Genomic DNA, 26,366 nt, shown 5'->3' on the forward strand with positions numbered 1-26,366 from the left:
GTGTTGATGAATCAAGCTTCCTTTTTAATTATGTGGATGGCTAGGTGTGTGTACATGGCAGGATGCATTATTTGAAGGAGAATGTGAGAGGAAGTGTAATGTGTAATATTCAGCCAGAAAACTTTCATGTGGATGCTATCTATCACTTTCCTTAACATTGGTGCTGAATAGGTCCAACTTTTCATGAAAACATAATCCCATAATGACAGTAGCCTCTTTCAGCAGGATGTTGCTCCCTCCCACACTGCAAAGATGGTTCAGTAAATGTTTATGAAGTACAACTTCCAGCAGCTAACATCTTGGTGCCAGATACCACAAACTCACCTTCAGAGGCAGAAAAAAGGCGACCTACAGAGATGAACTGCAAATAATCTGCTTGTATGATTTAATGTTCTTCGCTGCTGGAGAACTGGTATATATACTGTATATATATATATATATATATATATATATATATATATATATAGGCTGAAATTGGAGTTTTGCAAACGATTTACCAGCCCACCAGTAATACCTTCCTGTTACCCCCTCAGACCACAAACTGGGACCTATCGCTATCAAGGACATCTTTATTTTCAACTGCTGTTTTATCAGTTACACACTGAAATTTGTATTAATAAATTTTGGAAAGTGTTGAGTTATATTCTCAACACACTTAATCAACAGTCTGTCATTTAGCTGTAGCACTCAACAGAGATGACCTTGAATAAAATTACTGTATTACTCATCATGAATTTCCATTCTGGATCATATGCTGCTATTAGAGAAATTATTCCCGGTTTATATTTTATGTATGGGTTTTTAATGATTTGCTTCTTGGAGTAAGGCACACACCAACTACCCTCCACGTGAAAAGATTCAGTCTTTGTGTTCCTTTGTCTCTTTTTCTCTGCAGGGTCACTCCCAGATAACACTTGATTTGGCAGCAGTGTGTTAATCTTCCATTCTGATCAGGCAGAGGGCAGAACAGCAATCGCCTGCTGAGGTCTTGATTGGAGTTTGTCAGACCTCAGGAGGACACAATTCAAACAAGCTAATTAGCACAGATGGAAGTTTGGGGAACTTTGGAGTGGAGAACCAGAAGCGAGCGATGAACCAGAAGGAAAAAGAATGTGTACATCTCTCTGTCTGTGTTTGTGTGTGTGTCAGAAGCCCACTGTACTTCTGATGTCCAGCAGCTCAGTTCTTTCAGCAACAGGAGAAATGAACTGAGCTGGAATTCATTTTCTGTTACTTCGCCCTCTAAACCAAAGAAGATGCTAAAACACAGATGACGAAGGTCATCCTTCCCAATCACACAGTCAGAAAAACAAAAATCATTCATCTCATTCACCTCCTCATGTTCAAGCATGGCTGAACGATTGAGGAAAGTGACTGATGCCCAGAAGCCTCATATTTCATTTATTTCTTTTTTTGGTATAATGTCTCTTTATGTGTATAATTAAGGTCGGCTATGTGAAATTTGCATTTTCCCTATATTTAAAACTTACATTAGCTTTGTCAATCACTTAAAAATCCATATATGGTTGAGCTCATCATCAAACTACCAACCCACATTTGAGAAAATGACATTCTTTTTACTGCTACCATGCAGGAGGGTCTACTGATGGACAATGATGCATTCACCCTGTGTCTTTGTATACATTTTCCCATGAATGTATCAAGTCATTGTCATTATTTGCTCTATTTATGTTACATATAATTTGCCCTGCCGTAGTTTAAGATATATAAATGCGTACAATTAATGCTTGCAACACTGACATCTGCATACACTCTCACTCTGAGCAGCTGGCTGTCAGAAGTGTGTTGGAGTTGCATAGTGATTAAACAAAGGAGATTGACCCATTGGTAGAACACAACGCTCAGTTTGGTTTAGCTGCTGCTTTTCATTGTCATAAATAGAAAATCATCCAAGTAGAAACATACGCATCAGTCAGGGTATACAGGAAAGTGTGAGACATAGAGAAAGGGTGGTAAGGAGAATGGGCCATGCTCTTCGGTCAATGCCACATCCTACATAAACCCCTCAGAGCTGTTAAAACAAAGACTCAATTAAAAAAAAAAAAATGGTTCTCGTGACATTGCTTGTAGCCTGATGTCAGTAAATTTGTATCCAGTGACTTTCACAGTAAAATCTGAGTGGAAACAGGAGCAGTTCGAATTTTTGATCATCATGTGATCTTTTGGCTGGATCATCCACCCTGATGGTCTTTAAAACAAACAAACAGAAAAAAAAAACACTTTGCATTAAATTTTATCCTCTGTTTCTACATTGACAGAAAAATCCACCATTCCATTGTTTTCCTCTCTTGCCTGGATTCTGCCCACTGTTGCATCAGCATCTTATGTAAGAGCTGCTGAGACCAGACATGAGTGTGGGGACAGCAGGAGAGCATCGGTAGATTTTATCATCAGCGGCTGCAACACGAAGTGAAACTGTCACTGGCTCTGTTTTTACCCACATGCTTCCACACTCTCGCAAGCACGATGGGTGACCAATTAGGGTTAGACAAGCGAGCGGAAATATTGAAATAAATAAACTAAAAGAGCATTTGTGGCCTGAGGCCTGCGTCACTTGCATGGTGAAAGATTAATGCTGCCGCTCAGAAAAACTAAAGGCTCCAAAGGGACAGCGGAAGTGGCTTTTTTTCTTTTCTGAAGCACTGGTACAATAAAAAAATAGGCCTGGAGATGCCTCCAGGCCAAAGGAGTAGAGAGCTTAGGAGTAGAGTGGCTGAGGAAGGATGTAGAAATTTTAAAAAGAGAGAGAAAAAAAGAGGAAGACAAACATATTGCATTAACAGTGGCACATAATTGCTTTCACTCTTAAAACACACACCCACACTCTGCATGCTCTAAATCACACTGCTTCCCCCCACACTGTGCCCATTAAGACCGGCCAATTACTAAGATCTCTAATATCGAACCATGAACCTGCATGAACCTGCTTTTACTGCACTATTACAGTAAAACTACACTTTGTGTTGATGTTTCGCATTAAAGCCTCCACAATCCTCACGATTGTGCACTTTGTGTAAGTCTCAGTGGCATAAAAAAAACAAACAAAAAAACATTTAACCTCTCGAAAGAAACGAAACAAGATATGGTGAACATCATCAACACAGCAATACATCTGCTTAATTTATCCCATTTGAAAAACTATCACTACCCCTGATGTGTTTTCCAAATTATCTTTATGCTTTGTTCTGTTTTTGAGTTTTGTTTGGCCATTTACATTTGTCTTCCAAAGTAAGAGACTTTCTAATGTGAAGCAGGAAGGGTTTTGCAATAGTTTTCTTGGCAGTAGCTATACAGTTCGTCAATAGTTCTGATAGAAAGAGAAACTCAGTGCAACAGATTGATGATGATGAAATACAAGCAACTGTCAAACTGCACTAAGAGAGAATTACAGCTGACATGTATGGCACGTAACTGAGAGAACGAGGCTGATAACAGACTTGACAAGAATGAATAGGATGAAGTTTAGGCCTCATATGAAAAAAGGGGGGTGGCATGGTAAAACAACATCGACGTGTAGAGGGGGAAGCAGGGTATGTAAAGCAAAGTAATTAAGATGTGTGTGCAGTGTCTGTGGTCAGACATCAGCCATTAGACATCAGAGTTTGCTCTGTAATCTGGCATTTTTAGTAAAACTATTTGAGTGCACCATACTTGGTGCCTTGGGCTTAATATATTACCTTATTCTGGGACAGATGTTGAGTGTTAGCAAGAATGATAGTTTTGTAAGTTATATTTAAATGTTTCAGATATTTCTAAAGATCTGCTATCTTCTTTGAAGAATTTCTGTAACAGTGTTAAGCCCCAAGAAGCGTATAATACTTCCAAAGGGTAATAGAGCTTTAGAGCATTATTGCACCAAGGTTGAGAATGATTGTAGAATTGAGAATTTATCTAACAAACATGTGGAAGTGACTTCTTTGTATACACTTACACTGGACGTATACACTGTATACACAAAAAAAATTGGGTGAGACTTGGATCAGTCTTACTCTTTGACTACCTCATTGCTGATTCTTTGTATTTTTCCTGCATCTATAGCTAGTGACATCCAGAGTGACGTCTCTAAATACTCCTACATACTAACACTTTACTTGGCTCCAGTAGGTAGAAGCACTAAAAAAACAAACAAACAAACACAAAGTCATTAGGACAAAAAGTATAATGTGTAATGTGTATCTCAAAGGCTTCAAGCTAAGGATATTATTGGTTTGGAATGACACAAAGTAAATAACTGCATAAGTTCTCGTTCAGTGGGTACAACATGCTATCCATTGACTATCTGATCACAGCCACTACAGCTGCCAACTGTTTCAGCATGTTGGCAGAATTCAAATCTGAAAATGGAGGAACGTTATCTCCAGATACATAGCGCTACTCATCACTCTGCAGATCTTTGACAGTCCTGAAATTTTACAGCCCTTCCAAGTTTAACACAAACCAAGAAATGCTCAAGCACACATAAACACACCTGAGTAAGCCCAGTAGGTCTCCTCGGTGGCAGCTCTACGGGCTCGTGTAGCATCGGCCATAGCTTCGTGAGGAAGGTCTTGAAAAGGGACGTGGGACTCGGCCTGGCTTCCTGTCAGTGCTGTGGGGGAGAAGAAGATGGGGACAGGCGGGTCAGCATGAACAGCAGCATAGTTTCAGCAGCACTTCGTAGCCCTGGCTGGATATTTGTTGGGCAGGATGACAGCCAACTGTGTCCTCAGCTGCCTTATCAAGCCAGCTGCCTCATAATAACATGCACAGAAGGAATAAAAGGTTAACAGCGCAACCCAAGACCAGAAGCCTTAAACAGTTTTTATTCAGTTTTTGTTTTTGCTTCAACTTTTTTTGCTCTGATCATTTATGAAAATGGGGTCTTTTATTCACTTACACTGAGAGGCAATATTTTACTTATGCGTACATATTAAAGTGTACAATGCCTAATACTGTTAACTTCCTCCTACTATATGAATGGTCTAGATAAGACAAGCTAAATGCATGCACATACTTTGCAGTTAAATATTACACGACTGTTAACCTGTGTGATGATCAACAAGGCACCAAGACCACAGACCTCTAGAGGCTTAAACTCTCTGTTATGTTGTTAATGACTATGTTAAATGGGATTCTGTTCCACATATGTTAGAGTTGAGGCCAGTATTTGAGATTCTGTTTGGACCCCTTCTAAAAGAGGGATAATCCTAAAAACCATTGTTACCAAGGGCAGCAGATATATACCCTCAAGCAGTGAAAGGTTTGACAATGCTCTCAGATAAGTTATTAAGTAGAGATGTTTTCTTCATTGATACAATGCATACTGTTGAAATATTCAGTGTTTTCAGTCCATTGACCACCATGACAGGTGAAGGGAATAGCATTTATGATCTGGTTACCATGGCAACGGTCAGTAGGTGGGATATATGAGGCAGCAGGTGAACATTTTGTGCTGAAGCTGATGTGATGGAAATCGTCAAGAGTGAAGATACGAGAACAAGAACAAGCAAACCATGGCTTCTCCGCACAATAGAAATGGTTCAGTAATTTGAGTTCAAGGCGTTGCCTTAGTCTCCAAATTCACCAGTTCCCAATCCAGCACAGCATCTGCCATATGTTTCATGAATGGAGGCCCCACTTCCAGGACTTAAACGATTTATGCTAACAGCTTCAGAGGAATAGAGAAGTCCAAAGATCCAAGTTCAGGCCTTTTTTATCAGACCCGTGTTTCTGACCCGTGGAGATTGATCAATCAGTGATTTGTTAAACAAGTTGATGCACTAAAAGTAAAACATAAAAAACATAAAAACAACATAAAAAAAATGCTAATGGCAAGCCCTCAGCTTCCATAAGTCTGCAAAAATCATTTGCAACGGTATCAAATAGAAAGATTTTGGGTGCATGGAGCAGCCGGATTCTGGTAAATATCTTGATGTTTATACCAGTCGGATGCATTACAGCAGAGCAACATTTCTCATGCATTTCATTTGGGAATGAAATGTGTGAAACTTTAAATCGCCTCCTCTTGGGCTCAGAGACTGTCGTTATCCTCACCAAAGAAAAGCCAGAGATGGAGCGTTTGGCCTCTTTAAAGAGGAGGACAATATTTCTGACAGATTCTCTCCCACTGGCTTCACTGTGCTCTTTTGGCCTTTGACAGCTCTTTCACAGAGCAAAAACAAAACAAAACATGGTGAGAGAAATATATATGTGTTTCCTTTAAACCTGATGAAGGCCACCTCGACCAGAATACAGGAAAAAATCAAGAGGAATAAAAGTGTGTGTATGAGTATTTTATTGATTACTTTTTACATGCATTTCCCTGCTGATTATATTGATAGTATACATAAAAATGGGATGTGTTCTTGTGATAAAAAGGTTATCACAAGGATTGCATTGCACATATGCTATTCATGAGATTATTTTCATTCATGTCATAGACCTGCTTCCCAGCAGGCATTTCAACTTGAAATAGAAAGGTCTTAATCATGAAGGATAGATGTGCGCCTCGAGCATCAAATATCACTGTATTTAGGTTTTCCTGAGTCAACAGTCATTCTCAGATCTTCAGGTTCTGCCCTTTGTGACTTTATAGTTGTGACTTTTGTTGTTCCTGCTAATGTGTGAGCATGAGTAGCACTGATTGCATGCTGTTCTACTAGACTCGCCATTCCAGACTTAAGTAGGGCTGCAATCTGACTGAGCTCATATCCAAGAGGATGATAAGCCTTTCACTCCCTCCTCTCTTTACAACCATGCACACTCAGCAGGAAGGAATGGGGGTGTCCAGGCTTTATTTAAATTACATGCTGATGAGCTGTAGATGTTCGAAGCGTGATACTGCCCACAGCTGTGAAAAACTTTGACAAAACCCAAGAAACCCTCCCCCCGACGAAAAAAAAAACAAAACAAAACAAAACAATAAAAACCTAATTTAATAATATTCCATCTCAAAGAAATATGAAACATATGAGCATCTCCATCCATCACGTGTGCAACTGTGACCATACATAAACAAAAATCTAAAGCGCTCTCTTTTGAGTTTCCCTTGTTTATAATCTTGTCATACGTGCTGTTCCTTGGGAACTCAAAATCAGTTATGGCAGCATCAGGAAGTTGCAACTTGCCATTTCACATCTGACCTCACAACGACCAGCTGTAATTATGTGAACACAAGGTGTGTGTGTGTGTGTGTGTATGGCCATCTCCATGTGAAAGCTAGCTAAACCTGAAAGCAGGCATCAATCACCTCGTAGCGGAAGCTCAAAGCACCCAGCTTTTTGAAAGGCATTGTGGGAAAGACTTAATGGCTCAGGATGAACAAAGGATAAGTCTTCATTTCAATGACACACACTGCTCCCCCCCGCCTTCTTGTCTTAATTCATTGGGATGTAGCCATGGCTCATGCTTGCAAATGCCAATGGGAGACAGTTCTATGGCTTTTCTATGAATTATATTATTGATTCCCAATACTGCTCAGAACAGAAAATGTAATTATGCACAGCCCCCGCCCTAACCCCTTCATCCTCCCTGTACACGTGTTCTTCTCTCCCTCCCCCATTTTCCTTTCTTGTGTTTCTTTCAGTGGCTTTTCATCAATTTGTCTTTTGCGCTTTCCTTTAGCCGCCCACCATACACACACACACACCTGACCTCTCTGACCATCAAAAACCTCTTAGTATCGCTGTCCTTCACTCAAGTCCTGACAACAAAGGCTTTCCCAGATGTCTCTATAGCATCATAGCCCGATTCCCCTCAACATTAATGCCTTACTAAGCCTGAGTCTGTTTTATGGTCTGAGACATCAGATTTTCATCAAATACTTCTCTGTTAAAACAAAAATCTGTTGCATAACATTTAATTGTTTTAAGATTCTGAATCTAGTAAAAGTTGAAATCATATTTATGTTTTAGTCTAAGGGGGGGGATGGCTTTGCTCGTGGGACTATGAATTAAAAGATGGGCCTATAGGCCTATCAATGTGCAATACTCAGGTTTCCTGAGAAGTTCATTCATTCATCTTCTGCCGCTACTCCCTAACCCACCCTAACCCTTGTAACTGTATATTACATTTTGAAAATTATAAATGATACAAAATAGAAAAATCTGCAGTTTTTCTATCATTGGAAAATAAAAGCCGCATTTCATTTATTTTTCAAAAAACTTAAAAATATGAGCCCGGAAGGACTCAGTTAGTTTTGTTTCAATTTAATATTTTTTGGTTACTTCACACACTTAAAAAACTGGTTAAATCAAAGGTAGAAAAGAAAATAATGATTTCAATGGGATTTCAGAAACTATTCACGGCACAGTTGGTGTTCCGAGTAACTTGCACAGTGACTGAGTCTTAAATTCAGGATTGGCATGATGATAATCAAGTTATATATTATCATTCTTTATGTTTACTTTTATTTTTATCCGTCTGTCTCCTTTTACTTCCTTCAGTTCCTCCCTGAACTCCTCTTCCCTTTTACCCCAATCACATCTGGCCATTCAGATGTGTCCAGCTATTTAGGCTACTTTATTTATCTTCAGTTGATGCCCCATTGCAGAGAGTGGACGGATCCCGATTGAATCTATTTCAGTCTCCTACCAAGAGGACAACAATGTTTAAATCAGCGACAGGGTAAAGAGGTGTTGGGTGGATTTAAACCAGAGGTGAAGGACACTGAAGGAGATGAGGAAGAGAAGGAATGACAGATGTGGGGGGGGGGTACCAGACAAGTATAAGATGGGGAACTAAAAGCAGAGAGACAGGCTTAAGGAGACCTGGAGAGAATGTGGGGTGGGTGAGTAGGAGAGGAATTAAACATGAGCGACAAAATTACACTCCTCTCCTAGCAACTGTTACCGGGTCACTGATGGTGACAGCATGCCGCATGGCAACCAGTCAGCAGAAGAGGATGGAAGATGAACAGAGGCCCACTGTCAGGCTGTGAGGAAAGAGGAGTCGAAGAGGAGAAAAGCAAGACATAGAGGCTGTGATGTTGTCAAGGGGAAATATTTTATTAGACACAATAATCTGCACGATGCTGTTTGTGTGTAAATATTAACATTAAAAGCATTTAGCTGTTGTTCTTCTTCACAGAGACCAAATAAACTGTGGTAAAACAAAGAGAATGAGCGCTGTGGAGACTGTTAGAAGTTTGATTTCTTGGATATTCATACTGTTGCACAAATTTCTTAGCTCCAAAGAGGCAAGAATTAGAGGAAGGCAGAGCTGCTGCTATCAGCACAAAATGATATCAATATGATGGGTTTGCTGTCTGCAGAAAGGACACAATTTTGTCAATACTTCACAAGCATTGGTCACTTTAGATGAAAGAGAACCCATTGCTTTGTGAACTGCCATTTTAAAGCCTCCAGGTTGTAATTTGGACATCACTATCCTATCTGGACCAGAGCCAAAAACAACTATCGACAATTATTAAATTTTGACAAAGATCATCTTATTTTTTTTCTTGTAAACGAGAAGAGAGCATGTTTCGGATGAGAAGGTGGAGTTGAGGAGGAGTGAAGAGTGTATCTGACCTGCTCCATGTCTAATATATACTTTGCTTTATTATCTATTTACTTCTAAATGAGACCATAATTCATGCTGTATTGAAGAAGACTTGAAAGTAGAGAGTGGGATCATAAAGTCTTTAGGAAATGTTCAATGAGGTAATAAATTAAGTGAGAAGTGGAGTTGTTTTCACATAGACTACTAGAAAATAACCTACTTTTCACAACCAGTGGAGTTGCCCCCGGGTGGTACCCGTTCATATTTGTGCCAAAGGGTATTAGTTCATTTATACTCAAGAAATATATCATAGTTTGTCTGTGTCAAAGCTATTTAGAGACATTTTGTTGCTGTCCTCAATTAAAGAATCAGCATAAAACTCTTAAGGTATCTGCTTAGTCGCAGCTAAAGAAGCAAACAGAACAGAAAATAAAGAGACTGATGAGTCCGAGGACAGAGAGAACAGAGGACAGAGGTGAGGGCATGGCTTCTATAGTGAAATCCCTTGGAAAGACACTTTTATTAAAGACCAGATTGTTCTTTTCTTTAGTATGATGCCGCCATACAATACCATCAAACCGTGGGGCACTGGCCAGCCTCAGGAGATGCTGGTGATGCTAGCATTAGCAAGCTAGATAAGAGGAAATGGCAGTGGGTATGAGCAAGATTTATCCCTCTGCATGGGCAGTAAACACAACGCCCAGCCCCACTGATACGGACCCTAACAAGATATTTAGAGCTGACAAACAGTAATGTAACACAATAAACAGCAGGGCTATAGCTCCATGCTGACACTCCACCACAGAGCCTCTGTTAGCAGAGCTGCTAGCTCAGTTCCATCAGATATCCAATTAAAGCTCTGCTGGACTTGCTCTGTTTTAGAAAAAAAAAAAAAAGTGGCCCAACCGTAACTCAGCTCTGACTTTTGTTTCGGTCACCCCCATGTTCTTCATTAGCTCACAGCTCCTCTTTCCCATCTGTCGTAGACACCCTGACTCACTTTTCCACTGCTTCCTGCTGTTGTTTGCATGACATCTGGGAATCCTTATACACTGAGGAAGACTCAGTGTAATCAATGTAATCAAACGCTCCAGACCAGTAGTGTTACCTTACAATGAAGTGATGGTGGTGACGTGGCAGAAACGGGCAGTGACATTCCAATGGCCATCAGTTCATTTTTTATTGAGCCCCGATTATTATTCATAAGAGTAACTAGTCAACATGACACCTATGGCTATTACATACTGTTTCCTAGCACAACTTCGATAAAATGTTTTCTATTTCAATTACAAAAAGTAATAACAAAGGCATAGGACATCTACAAACTACAGCACTATGGGAGCAGCATTGTTTTACTGTTAAACATCACTGCAGGTGATGATATAATCCCTTTAGAAAATAATATCAACTATTGTATATGTTTTACAGTTATTAGTTCTTATTGTCCCGCGATTGCCTCTGCCCTTCTACCCTCTCAATTTGAACCCCCCCCCAGTTGGAGCTTATATGCATCAGCAAAAAGCAGGGACAGAAAAGAAGGTATAGAGCATTCAAGTCATATATATGGAAATGTATGAAGTGTCCTCTTGCTAAAACGCCAGACTGGTAAAGGTTTGCAGAAATTTGTGCTTCAAACTGTTACTGTGTTTTTCTGTACACAAAGAGCTGAGAGTCTTTGAAATGATTTTCACTCATAATAATATATATTCAGGTTCAATATCCAGCTCAAGTATCCACACCACACACACAAACAGAGCCACACTCCGCACCCACATTTAATTTTCCTTCATCAGACATATTAAAATGGTCTCTTTCTGTAACACCAATATGTTTCTTGTTTCAACAAGCAACATCCCAGAGCAGAACGCAGGCTGTTGGGGTTATTGCTACCACCACAATTCCCCTGTGAAATCAAGGAGAGACCGGTCGGATTCAGCTGCAGCGCAGCAGTTTACAACTCTGTAGAGTGTTTTCATTTCATTGTAGCCACTTTAAAGGAAAATACCCTTATCAAGGCAGAGAGAAAAAGTTTTCCCCTCCAGCGATCTGCTCATGGAAAAAAGAAATCAATGATCTTTTACAAGGGAAATGCTTCATGATCCCAGTCCCGGACACTTCAGAGAGATGCTTGACTTTTTACTCTACAGTATTTGAAGGTTACTTTCAGATGTAGGTTTTACAAACACGGCATATTTTAGCCTTTTTGAAACATGATTCACTATAATGTATTTGTAAATGTGTTTTTGAAACAAAAAAGAAAATGACTGTGAGCACAACTACACATAACTAGAAATATGAAAATTCCCTTTACATAAAATGTATAAAATAAACCAGGAATAAAAATCCATTCAACATATGGGCAAAAAAAAAAAAAAACATGTATAATTAGTTCTTAGTTCTTAGTATATTCCACCATCACCAAGCTCAGGCAGGCAGTAATTTAACATCAGGTGTTTCTTGATGGATTTCTTTTCTTATCATTGTTGTTATTTTATGTTTTACTTTACTATTCTTTACTTTGGATCTGTTGGGGTTTCTTTACATCTTGTTTTTGTCTAGTTTTGTTATGTGCTTGTGTGCCCCACCTGGATGTATGTCACCTTCTCCCCTTGTATTTTTGAGTTTATGGACTCTCTTCACTTGCTGCCATTTTGCCTGTTTTGGTTACTCTACATTGTGTTGGTCAACAACACACAGAACAGCCATTTTACAGACTGCATTAACTATCTGGTCACAATGGCAATGAAGGCAAATTATTGCATCTTCATCAAGATAACCATAAAAACAAAGCTGTGGACTAGTATGGCTATAAATCATGTCCATGTAGAATCTAACACGACACTGATTTAGTTGATTAAAAGGGTAACACAAACTTAATTTAAGGAGATATCCATGTTCAAATACTCTTGTCTCTTGGAACCTAGAAGTGTCACTGGTGGCACAAAAAAATGTCTTCCCAGCAAACAAAAGAAGTCCATTTAATTGTCAAAATCCAGTCACGCAACACACATGACATGACACATCAACACATCTGTGGAATTTGAAAGATTTTTAACACAAAGTGTGAGAAGCAGAAACAGCTATTTGGCTCCAGCAGAGTGTATAGCGAGTGAAAACTTGGCCTTTTTAGATGTCCGGTGGTTGTTTTGTGGGGCACATAAATGTGTGCATGCTCACACACAGAAAAAGTGCATAGTGGATGCAACAGAAATCTGTACCAAGGTAACACACTTTTACCACTCACTAATCATGTACAGATTCAGTCAATAAACTCCAGGAGCAGGGACTTTGGCTTGTCAGGCCTTTTGTGTCTGCACACTGCTGCTGCACGAAAGTTCCTCTTGAGGAGAAAAATAGACAACACTGGTTCCTGTCATCCATCACAGGGGGCCATTTAGGGGAATTGCAGAGTGTTTGCTCAAGCCTTAATTAAAATGCACAGCCCATCACTGTGTTCCTGTACTTAACCTTGGCTCGCCCACTTCTCACTTGTGCTCTCTTCGCTTGACTTCGAAGAGAGAGAGAGAGAAAGAGCAAATGCACAGGAAAAGCACATACTCAAACATGAACATACACAGAAAACTGAGTCTATGCATGCCAGCGCTCTCCCAATCAGCCCTTGCTCTGGTGATTCACTTCATTAGCATTCTTTATATTGTCCTTCAATGCTCTTAGTCCTGAAGGACACACACACACACACACACACACATCTTGATGCAAAGCTAGCCTTAACTCCTACAGCGTGGATGAGCGGCACAGCTTTATCGCAGCAGCTGTTGTGCTACCGCATGCTGGCAGGAGACAGGCTGGGGGTAATGGTCATCCTGCAGCCTGCTGGTAGCTAACCAGACACCTTGGCACTGAAAAGTGTGAGGTGGTGCAGGGAGGGGGAGGGGTTTCCATGTGTGATAGTGTTGGGGTGATGGGGTGAGAGTTAACGAAATGGGATAGAATCTAAAGCTCCACCAGCAGCTCCCTAGCGAGAAAGCTGCAAGTTTTTGATTCTCACTTGCTTGGAGTCATGAGTTGAACAATAGACTCTTTGTAAAACAATAAAACAACATCTCTTCATTTTTGTATTTATTGATGATTTGTTTGTTTTTGATTGCAGCCCCTACTCCATTTCAGCAGCAATATGTAAATGTACAAATATTGAGTTTTGAGTGAGCATGTTGTGCCAACTGTGTGTAGAAATCAAAGCCAGCATTATAAAAAACAAACATCACACTTCTGTTAAAGGTGGAGTGAACATGAGAGTAGTAGCAGGGCATGGTTTCACAGGTAAGATCTTAAGTAGGACTTTCCAAAAAGGAACTTGTTCATTTGGAAAAGTAGGAACCTCACTAGCAGCACAGCTACTAGGCCAGCACTAGTATTCAATTTTTTTTAATCAGGCTAAAGCTGCACTAATGATTATTACTAATGATGATTTTAAATCCTGCTCTTTCTCTGCATTTTGTCCTCTTCTCAAACTACGGCAGAATTTTATGTTCCTGGAACAGACACTTTTAGGCTTTTTTGGATGTTTTATGTTGAAAACTCCAGGGTTTTATCATAGTCAGGATGGACTAAGGTTAAGTTACATTCACTGTTTATGGATAACTGTCTTCTTCTATAACTTCTTCTATAACATAACCTCTTTTGTTGTAATTTCTTTTACTAATACACTACGAGACATTCTACCTCCTGTGATTTTTAATGAAATCTAATAATCACCTTGTATTTTTATAATTGATGCCAACATAATTTTAATGGAATGGATTTAAAACTGTGCAAAGCATGATTCGATTCTAATGGATTTCAGTACAGTGCAGTAAAAAGTAGCAAACACTCAGGTAATGTATATAATAGTATATATTTGAGTACAGTAAATGTAATATGAGCTCATAAATAAAAAAAATCAACCCCTACTTGTATGGAAGATTTTTCCATTACCTTGTAATGTCGGCCGATGTACAGTTTTTCTACATTGTGAAGGTCATGGCATAATTAAGATCAAAAATATGTACAGGAAATGTCATTGCAACTTGATTTAAAAAGTTTTTCTTACACAATGGAGGAATTGGGGCAAAGGTCAGAGGTTACAGAAAAATTTTCCTCGGTGGATCATTAACATCCAAGTGTAATTTTATTTAAATTAAAGGACTTTGATGATTTTTTTTCATCTTGTTCAGGATTAAAGTCTTTGATGGAAAGAGAAGCATGGCTGCCATTTTTGCTGTGCTGACAGAACAAGATCTGGCCCAAGAGAAGAGGAAGAAAGACTGAGATTATGAAGGTGGGTTCAGGATTAGGATGCAGGAGAATGGAAGGTGAACGCATAAGTGTTTTGAGCATCGGCAGCTTGAGAGGGAGTGAAAAAGGAGGCACTGGTGAAGAGAAAAAGGGAGGGTGCCGGGTAAGAGAGGAGTAGGAGGAGTGATTTGAGGGACTGCAGAAAGGGATGGCAGCTTTTTGTGGCTGGCTGGACGTCGATCAGAGCAAAGCAAAGAGAAATCACTCGTTCACAAAGTCCGCTCAGCATGACTTCATGTTTTCTGGTGTCGTGGCCAAGGGCACAGAAAGACAGCAGCACACTCACAACACACACATGCAGACAGAGACAGAGAGGATCTATGAAATCCAGCAAGGTGCGTCATCATCTGTGAAGCAGAAACACTGGGAGGCACTGCTGTGTGAGGAGGATAGGGGAGACACAGGAAGCTTGGCCACAACATATAGCCCAAAGACCTCTTTAATGTTGTCAAAAATGCCCTTGCAAACATATCTTGCCTCCAAAGCACCTCGTTCTCCTCCCACCCTTCCTCTTCATCCACATCCTTGCTACCAGCAGCAACACAAACACACAAACACATGCTTGACTAATTAATAGGCACTGTTCAGTGAGACAAGGTCATGCTGCCAGGGGGCCAAACACAATGCCACAAAGCGGACACCTCAAATGCAGTCCCCTACTCCACCATCAGTCACCCAAGCTTTCTTTTCGAGCTTATGTTGAAAGTCATATCAGTCCTACATCAGATTCAAATAGGTATAACTATCTGCTGGCTACTTGTTTTGCTCAAAATGTGTTTACTATTAATGAACAGTGTCTGCAGGCTCAGCTCATCAGGACCTTTTAATCTACAGTATCTCTTCAACATCCCCCCATATATCATTATCAATATATCTGCTAATGTGGCATCATAGGTTTTTTTATACATTAGTAGCTTAGTAGCCAGAAGACACACAAATACATTTAAGATTATTTGGCATAACACAATTCCTGGGAGATGACAAACGGACACAACGGATGATAGATTATTTTAATAAAACATAAAAATTAACAAAATATAATATGGAGTGTGGCTGTCAGTAATATCAGTAATAGTGCATGTGCAAGCATAATGAATTGTGGAGTGCTGTGAAGTGAACAAACAACAAAAAAAAAAAAATAAAAATAAAAAACAGAAACTGTGCAGACGCTGGCAAGAATGACTCCAGAAGAGAGAAAATAGGAAGAGCGATGTGGGCCTATGGCTTTCAGCATACAGAAAATGGAGGACAATGTAAAAGAAGCAACAACTGCTCACTGCAGACATCTACAGTATTTTCTGGTTTCATCATCACAAGGTAGCAGCCACCACTGAATTGAATCTACGCCAGTTGCAGATCACAAGAGAGAGGCACATGAAACCTCCTGTGATGATGTCATCACTGTGTGACCTGACAGAGGAATGACGCAACAAGGTGGTAAAATTCTCTAAATCATGCCAAGGTAACCTATACTGTGGCACAGAACAACTGTAGACTGACACAACCATGCTCACTCTAAAAGCTCACTCATTTGTTTTTTTCTGGCTATAAATTTTGCAGTTAAATGCTAAATGCAAAGACTAGCTGCAATGAACTGTCACAGAAGACAGGTGTTTTATGGTGATTATATAATTTAGATGTGGATTACTATTAGAAAGTTCATCACATATAAAAGATACATTACCAAAAAGTATTTCTAAAAAAATTACCAAACCCTAGAATTAAAGTAGTAATCTTCTTAGATTTAAAAAGACCTGTGTTGTTATCTGTGGCCATAATAGAAATTCAACTTTTTAAACCACACCTTTTGTTAATGTTAGTGTTCCTTGTGATTTTTTTCGTTAAGTGACAGGGACTTTGAATTTGGGTTTATATGATGCAGTCAACAATCAAGTCACAGGTGCAACAATTTTTATAATAAAGATAAATTGTGTGAATGTAGAATTAGTTATTCTAATTGGTGACTCTGAATTAGCTGTGAAAAGTTGTTTGGACATGTTTGTTATGGAACAGACTGGTGTCACATGGGATTACTTCAGACTACGCCCAACAACCCTGCATGGATAAGGGGTAAAAGTCGTGGATGAATAGATGTAAAATACAAAACTGACCATTCCAGCTGTAATTGCAATCACTATACAGTATCTGCCAACATAATAGCAATACAATATTTTTTGCATATGGTGCAGCCAGGAGCCATCCAGTTCATAAAACCTGAGCATGCCAGAAATTCATCAGTGTGTCAAAGGCTCAATACCCATTTTGTTAGCATATTCGGTTACACTTACTAATTTTAAAAGACAACATTGTTAAAAAAAAAAATGAGCATGAGCATGAACAATGACAGTGGCTAAGTTTAGATGATAGACAATAGGGATGACGTAAACATAAGAACAAGGTTCTCTATCAATATAAAACTCTAGAATTTGACCAAGACAAAATCACATATTTACTCTGGCAGATTTTGCTCTCCCACAGTAGTTTCCTCCAGAGTTTTTTCCACAGACATACAAAGCTCAACTGCGGTCATTCAGATAAGAATCTCTGTCCTTAGCACTGGATCCATGGTTCCACTATTCACTCTAAACTAATACTGGATACTATAATCTAACCATTTTATGTTGCAATAGGTTTTAAACCTTTTTTTATTTTTTTTTTTATGTGTCTTTCTCAGAGATTCTCATCATGTTGAGTTTAAGCACTACTACACTACTACACTCATACACTACTCAGCCACTGCATCATACAACGGTCTATAGAGAAGCACAAGGTAATGAGTCTCAATAAACGTAGAAGTAAAAGTCCAAGCTTGGACCTTCCCACGCTGCACTCTTGAAGAAATGATACAAGTAGTGAATGATGTAGTGTGCACTCAGTGCAATGTTTTCCACCCATCTCTGCTTTCTGTACATGATGTTCTACTGAGCACTGCTGAAAAGAAATCCAGGTTTTGCTGTGACTTAAATGATAGGCTGATGGAGTAGAGTGCGGGCCTGTTGAACTTTACCCAGAAGAAACCAGCACTCTGTATTCAGAGCAGGAAACTGTGGATGATCTTTAGTAATGTTCTGGTTGATTGGTGTAGAATGGCAGGGGTGATTTGTTGGCATCACTTTCCCATGAAAAAGGGAGAGGAAAAATCTCCCAGCCCATCTTGTGCATTTGCCAAAGATGAGGGGTGAGGAAGGAGAAATGAGACATACTCTCTCTCATCTATTTCATTCTCTTTTCTAAGTAGGCTTGAAGGTCACTGCATATAAAATAATCCATAACAGATGTCGTTTTGCAGAATATGGGTGGAGACAAAAAGCATCTACAACTCTGGTGTGCTCTCATTGAAATGGCCCCTTTCTCTTAATAACGCACCATTTTCTCATATGACACCTTAATATCACAGATACATGCTCATCCTGCAGGCTTTACATTGTCTGGCCGAGAGGCTGAGCAAAATGTCAATGTATTTGACATTTTCCCTCGAACTCATGTGTCCCATAGCATTGTGTTGCCCCTGTTTCTCATTTAGAGTATCAAAACATTGCAGCTAAGATTCGTTCATTCATTCATTCATCTTCAACCGCTTAAAAGTTTCCAGGTTGCAGGGGTGCTGGAGCCAATCCCAAGTCACACTGGGTGAGGGTAGGGTACACCTTGGACAACACTCACACTCAGACCGATGGACAATTTAGAGTCACCAGTTAACCCAAACATGGACGTCTTTGGAAGGTGGGAGAAACCAAAGGAAAGCCACACAGGCACAAGGAGAACATGCTAACTGCGCAGAGAAAGACCCACAACTTTCTTATTGTGGGGCGACAGCACTAGCAACTATTCCGCCATGTGCAGCTAAGATATTCACCTTTTTTTCCACACTATTTCTATTTTATTTTCTTACTTGTACACTTATCCTTCAAAATATATTTGTCTATTTATCTCTAAAGTGAAAATGACATTTATGTTTCTTTTCCAGAACTTGGGCTGCACCAAAGACAAACTGACATTACTGGATGATGTTACAATGTATTTAAAAAATTACTTTACGATATCTGATCAAAGCACAGTAAAATATTTGGGAATTCTGGAAGTTAAAGCATGTTTAAGCATATTTCTAATAGTGATATTGAGTGAATAAGGCTCAACAATTGTGTTGCCTTTATGGCATAGGTTTGAACACGCTTTTATTTTGAAATGTGTTTTCTCTACTGATGGAGTTACATGTTCATACTTCACTTCCTGCTAGTTTGAAGAAGCTAGCTGGATCAGCTCCCCTCTGTTTCTGTGTAAAAGTAATCCACACTGTAAAACGCCGCAGAGGCAATGTCATAAGTAAGTGGAGTTTAGCTAGTTGTATAGCTGTAGTTGCTACACTGTAGTGAGGACAACATAATAATCATTATGTTCTTATTCTGTGTCAGATGGTCCAGTTGAGATATGCTTTTCAACCGAATTTCAGTAATTTTTGCTGAATTGTAATGATGTAAATATCATATGATTTATTGACAAAGGGCTCCTCTTTTTCACTGCAATGCTTGGTCTGTTGTGATACATTTTACATTTGTCAAAAAAAAAGCTAACTCTGGAATTTTGATGTGGCGCTTTGATTAATTGGTTAGCCATTTTGGTGGACTCATCTTTGATATATCACACTGCTGTACCCAGATGTTAGAAATAAAATTAAAACACTTTTAGTTTTATTTGGATTCTTCAGGATAGACTTTTATCTGTAAAATTACATTCCTATGATAAGGTCTGACCCCTATCAGGTCAGTAAATCTCACAAATTTCCAGACTAAATCAAACAGACATGACCTCTGGGTCCTCAGTGGTAGTTGTGACCCAGAGTAGCTGACATTTAAACTGAAGGATAAAGCCAAATGTGTATTATGTTTTGGTCATGTGGTTGCAGGGGGGGTCTGGCCCCAGGTACAAAAATGCTCAGGAACAGCCCTGGCACCATGTGTTCATTGTCTGGTGTCTCCTGTGCTCTGTAGCCTTGGACAGATGTCTCCACTGAAGAGAAATGTCTCAATGGAGCAATTTACATATAAAAGATGCTTCAGCTAATGCACGCTGGGCTGAAAGTGACAATATGGTGAATGTTACACAAAGCTGGGCTTTTCAGACCAGTGAATGGGTCCCATTAGTTGTAGCTGTGTTTTGTTTTGTTTTGGGGTTTTTTTACTTATATTTTTTTAGTTCCTGTGGTTAAGTCGCTGCTTTAATTAGGCAAACATTATTGTGCAGTCAGTCAGTAGACACTGTTAAGTCACACAACTCAGTTAAGCCTTACACTCAGAGCAAACGTGGCTTAATTAGGAGTTAAAAGTCTAACTGTTGGGTGTTCAAATCTAATCAGTTTGCCTTTGAAAGGGCAATCTGTGGGGAGCAGCCGATACTCGTGTTTGCAATGTCTCTCCTTGACATACACTCGATCTACGATGCTCCTTTTGGTTGTTTGAGCTGGGCAACAGCACTGAAGCGGACTGTATGGGGAAGCGCTATTATATTTGGTGCTGCTGTGGTTATGATTTTCTTTGACTACACAGAAAGACTTTTGGTAAAGTAATAATGGGAAAACTGAAATAAATTGAAATGGCTAATGCATTAGATAAACAGTGGCAGGAGCAACCATACATCTTCTAAAAACAAGTTTAATTTGTTTGAAAAGTTGGTGTTCAAGGTTGTAATATAATCGAATACAATCTGACGAAAACAGGCTCTGCTATGATATGCAACAGAACGACCAACAGCGCAATTAGCACAAAAGTATGTGAGAACATTTGTCTGATTTGAGTGTCATTAAACTGTCACATAAGACAAAGACGGAATGCCTGGAAACACAGAAAATACACAAGTATTCACACATGCATGTCGAGGCCAGTGTCAAACAGGAAATAGACTGTCTTTTCACAGTCGCACTTAGATGATTAGCAGCAGAAAATACTACCAACATGAGGGAGTGAAGACAGTTTTGTCGCATTAAAAATACAAAATGTAAGTGAACAGCTGCTTCAAAGACATCAAGGTCAGTAACACAAGCTCATTCTCCAAGCTGTTTCATTGCTGGCCAACCAGGCTGATCAGCCCAAACCAGGAGGTGACCATGGGAGTCGATCCAGACTGCAACATATTCCTTGAGTTTTAAGACTAAACCAAGTCGAACATTCCAACAGAGGAGGAAATTTTGCTAAATTTATATATTTTAAAATTGAAGCTCTGTTTTGGTCAGAGGAAAATATCTGACTCTTTTGGTACTTCTCCTTGGCTGATTATTCCCAGTTTCTGGTCAAATTCAGTGGAGAGTTCAAGGTGTCACAAGATAGCTCTCACTGCTCTATTCATTTGAAAAACTAAAGCAAAGACAAATCTTACATTCTTGTGTGGATTGTGGGCAATGAAGTATTGAACAAAGTGATGTAGATCAACCCACCCCCATCACCACCACCACACACAGACACACACATTTCTTTTTCTTTGCATCATCTGGATGGTGAATGGATTAACATATATTGCATCAAGGCACGATAACTTCCGCCCGGCAATTATCGCGTCCAACTGAAGGGTTGGACTGAATATGAAATTAGATGCCTTACTTTTTTCCAGATGAACAAAAATGAACTGTCAGAAGAGATGAATGAACACTGAATGTGCACTACCCAATATTATTAAGTGGTATTATAATAAAGTAGGATGCAGAATAGAATTTATTTATCCGAGTTTTATTAACTGCCTAGGAAACAAGGCAACGCCACAGAAAACTGAGTGGAGATTGAACACATCGCTGTCCTCTTTGTTGCCACAGAGTCAACCTTTGCTTTGAATACACCTCCCCAACCATTATGTCTTTGACCCCATAAGCACACAAACCATTCATTAACAGTCCATCATTTAAGAAAACTTGCTTCAGGTCTTCACAAATGAAATTTACTGCATAAAAAGAACGATGCCAATCCCAAACCAACACAAAAATATCTGCACAACACATCAGTTTGATTAATATTCAATCCACTGTCTCCTCTCCTCCAGTGAAACTGACATTGTGAGCCTATAATTTGTGTCTTTAAATATAATTTATAGGCTCACAGTCTACTAGTCTCTGAGTCCTCATCTAAGTCTGGGTCTGACTTGAATACCAAAATTTCTCTGATGTTTGTCAGGTAAGAATTTCAAGTTATGGCCCTTAAACTTGAGTAGTACTGTCAAATTTGACTATTGTAATTATGTCTGTAATGAAGGTAGGTAGGTTCAACCAGTGTTAAACATCATTATGTATTGCTAAGCACAGCTTTATTAATGCTGAGAAAAGTTGTGTTGTACACAAAGGTAGGGTGTGTAATTGTTAGTTGATTTGGACTGATTGATAGAATAATTTGCAAAAAAAAAAAAATAAATTGTGTTTTGTCACAACAGGAAATTGAAAAGGAATTTGAATTCCTTTGATATTTAGATTTTGGCCAAATGGTGCCAGATATTCAATGAAAATGAGAGGTGAGAGTCAGCCCGGTACACTTATTTGAAATGAAGCTTTTTTATGTTAATGGAAGTGCAGTTTGGTGCAGTGTTTGGAATTGTAACACAAAAAGCTGAAATTATTTAATCATGTCAGGCTAAAAAAAATTCCAAAGCGTCCAGGGAACCTTTTTTAACCCTGATAAAGTTGTTTTTAGTCTGAGATTGATTTCAACTGTTTGTGACTGTCATTCTTTGATGAATCTAATTAAGCAAGCAAGTGACTGGATGTAAGAATAGGATCTCTTTTGTATTCCAAGAAGAATGTAATATGTTAAGATCAAGAATCTTGAAGTTCATTTCATCCCTGAGAAGTTTCACAATGTTCTGAGATGTTTGCTGTATCAGTGTTGGTTGGTCAGAAGTCCTGGTACATGAATAATTAAGTCTCATAGATTCAAATTCACTGGGAATGGTCAAATGGCATATGGGTCAGTTGGTACTGGTTTGGGGCCAGTTTATAATGGAATGGGAATCTTCTCATTCAGAGCCTGTTTTTATCATCACTTCCAGGATTCCTCAGACCTAATTTTTAAAAACATTCAATATAACATGTAACCTCGAAAGTATTTCCTTTTTTTAACAAAATATATCATCTCCAGTGTTTATCAGGCAGAGTACATCTCAATTTTAATGGGTTACATTTCAATAAAGGTTTGCTCCAACATCGGCAGGGAAGCTGTGCAGTGGTTCCTTCGTTGTTTTGCAAGTATATAAGATCAATACGTGACAAGTTCATTCTCCACCTAGATAGATAGATAATTTCCAATGGATTTAAGTTTGGTACAGAAGCTTTTTAAAACAGGACTCATTTCTTCTGGGGATTGAGCTGACCTTCTTGCTTAAATCCTTGATAAGTAAAACTGACTCAAAGAGGAAATGATGATGATGAGGTCAGTGTTCCTTATTTAATGTCTTCCTGTCCTATCTATCTATCTATCTTTCTTTAGTTTTTTTGTTTGTTTGTTTGTCTGAGTTATGTTGCCTTGTATTTGGCAATGTGTTTTTGTAGCCCCCCCACCCCCGACCCCAAAAAAATAAGAAAAAATACCTACAGCAAAATGTTGAAGAAAACCAGAATATTTGCCTTTGCAGGTTTGAGGTTTCACAGGGAGAGTGGTTGTAAACATCAGTTCATCCTGTCAGAGGTAGGTGACAGTGAATACGCAATATCCAATCCTTAATAAAAGATCCCAGTTGTATTGACAAAGCCATACATGAGTCAAACCCACACACTATTCACTTTTCCCTCTCATTGTCCTGCTTTTGGGTTTGGCAGATTGTTGGGTATAATGCTGCATCAATAAACAAGACCACCCTCCTTTTGTAAAGCCTCCACCTGGTTTACCTTTGCCTCTGGTATCCTTGTTCTCTCCATCTTTGTTTCCCACCTCCATTTCCACCTTCTCACAATGACATTTGTTACTGTAGAAGAAGGAGGTCAAAAAAACAGAGATTTGACTGATTTGGGGTGCACACATTCTGACAAGATTAAGACAACTGAATGGACAAGATGCATCACAGTTTGCTGTGGGGGCTTCTGGGGCTTTTGAAGGTGGACTTGAAATTGCCTTGGTGAGCTGATAAACTGAATTTTTGGCAGGCAATGAGAGTTTGTGGGGGCATAATCACTTAGCAGTGGGGATGCACTTGAGTGCTGGACAGTGAACAATTCGATTAACGCCTCCCCTGGGGTCCTCCTCTCCCAATCCTGCCACTTCTTCACCTCTAAGACCCCATCCCCAGAGATGCGAATGTAGATCTGGGTATGGCTCCTGTCACATGCAACTAGCTAATGACAACAATGCTTTTCCCCTTGCTGGAAAACCACCTGCTTCCAATAAGACATCAAATACTTTGCTGGCAAAGACTAATGAAAAGCTGGCAGGCTGCCCACTGTGGGTATATAGGTTTGCCTGTGTTCATCTGTTCACAAATGGGTGCTTTTGACCCTCTTTACACCTGACAATAAAAGACATCCTGGACAATTGGATTGTAGTGAGTGAGTAGAAAATAAAAACACATTAATTTAAGGTGTAAATGCGGATGAGTCCCATGAAAGGATAGATCCAAATAATTTTTTGGAGGTGAGCAAATACACACTTTACCTCCAGAGTGTGAATGCAACATGAATTCAGAGCTGATCACTGAGATACACAAACACACATTCACTTTATCACATGCAACCAGTCAGGGATTGTTCAAACAGCAGGCAGCTTAGACACTAACTTCACACCTATCTGAGTGAGCTCCTCTATGTTTGCTATTTACTCTATTCACTGCCAGGTCCATCATTACACACAAGTTGTACGACTTAGTTGAAAGCTCCAGAACTAGTTTTTAGTTTTACAGGAAAAATATTTTCAATGGTGCTAACTATCTGAAAGTCTTTTAAGGGAAGCTCAAGATTGCTAGACTATTTCACTTTGATTGTATATGGTAGACAAGTAATATATCTCAGCTTTGAATGATTTACATTTTGTAAGTCCCTATTTTGGGATTGTCCGGCTGCTGTTGGCTGTGGCTACATCTGCTGGCAGTAAAAATATTACAAAGGACACTGCTGCAGCTTCACATTTGGCAAAACAGGATTATGTAAAATTACAACTCTGTCTGCTCTGTCAACTCTGTCATTCTGAATGATCAAGATCACTGCCAATCAGACCCTACGCTCAACTATGGCTCAAATATGGTTGTTATCAGAGACATGCCTTTACTTCCAATTCCCATGTGAAACTGTTCATATTTTGTTTGAAAGCTTTGGTCTGATTTCTTTCCACTTTCCTTTAAAAAGGTTCTGTTTATATGCTTTTGAATAGAAATGCTTAAATTTCAAACAGAGCTTTTATCATGAAACATAAAGTAAAGTAAAGTATATAAACATGTATATACTACATGTATATATGTATAAATGGATGTGGTATGATCACCTATGTTTTTTTCTCCATCTGTATTTAGGAATGGGTCATTATTTGTTTGAGTCAAGCCACATCCCCATTGATTATTAGAGATCTATAATTTCAATAATTCAAAATGAAATAAATTCGGATGTATTTTAGGAAAACAAGGATTTGCTGCAGTGTTGTGGCATTGAACTAAAAGAGGTGGAAATTGTATTCATCCATTCTCTACATTGTCTCCACTTGTCTGTTCACAGTGTCATCATGGGGGCTGGAGCCAATCCCAAATGACATTTGGTGAGGGTGGGTACACCAGGCAACCTTTACATTCACCTAAGGTAACCTAACCTGCAAGTCTTTAGACAGTGGGAGCTGAGTACAATGGGAAATCAAAGCAGGAGAACACATAGACTCCAAACTGTTTTAATCCAGAACGGTCATGTCCAGACATGACAATACCAACATCCACTCCAAAGCTTTTTCACTATTTCACCAAAACAACAACCTTCCTGCAGCCTTAATCAATAACAAGAAGGAGTTGAGTACCGTATGTGACAACGCCTATATCCATTCATTCATTTTCCACCGGTTATCCATTTACGAGTTACGGGGGATGCTGGAGCCAATCCCAGCTCACATTGGGCGGTGGTGTTTTACACCCGGGATAGGTCAGCAGTCAATCACAGGGAGACAGACAGAGAGGAACAACCACTCACACTCACAGTCAGACCTACGGACAATTTTGAGTCACTATTTAACCCAAACATGCATATCTTTGGGTGGTGGGAGGAAACTCGGGAGGAAACCCAAAAAACAGTGCTGACCACTATGCTACCCAACTACAACCACAATAAATGAAGGGAAATATAAGATGGCATTTGTCAAATGAAGCTATTAATTTCAAGGATAAATCCAACTCTACATACACCAAACCAAATCCTTCAAACAGCAGAAACCAGGAGGCTTAAATATATTTATAAAAAAACAAAACCAATATGGTCTGACTGACTCTCCAAACAACTTTAAATGGTGCTTTACCCCCCCACACCCAAAAAAAAAAAAAAAAAACAACAAATGTGCCAGCTCAGCAAAATTCATCACTGTATGAACACAGTTGCACTTGCTTGTCCTAGAAACATTACAAGGGTCTTAATGTTGGTTGAT

At 39.3% G+C, this 26,366-nt stretch overlaps 1 protein-coding gene across 1 annotated transcript in view; it reads right to left on the reverse strand.

Annotated features, from left to right (window-relative positions):
- The window catches only part of LOC115044266 (receptor-type tyrosine-protein phosphatase gamma-like), a 451,501-nt gene that overhangs the window by 356,746 nt on the left and 68,389 nt on the right, over window positions 1-26,366 (reverse strand). The window contains exon 2 of the mRNA XM_029503234.1: window positions 4,490-4,609. Coding sequence (XP_029359094.1) covers window positions 4,490-4,609 — 120 coding nt within the window. The remainder of the gene's footprint in view (window positions 1-4,489; window positions 4,610-26,366) is intronic.

The sequence above is a fragment of the Echeneis naucrates genome, chromosome 5, assembly GCF_900963305.1.
Source record: "Echeneis naucrates chromosome 5, fEcheNa1.1, whole genome shotgun sequence".
Lineage (NCBI taxonomy): Eukaryota > Metazoa > Chordata > Actinopteri > Carangiformes > Echeneidae > Echeneis > Echeneis naucrates.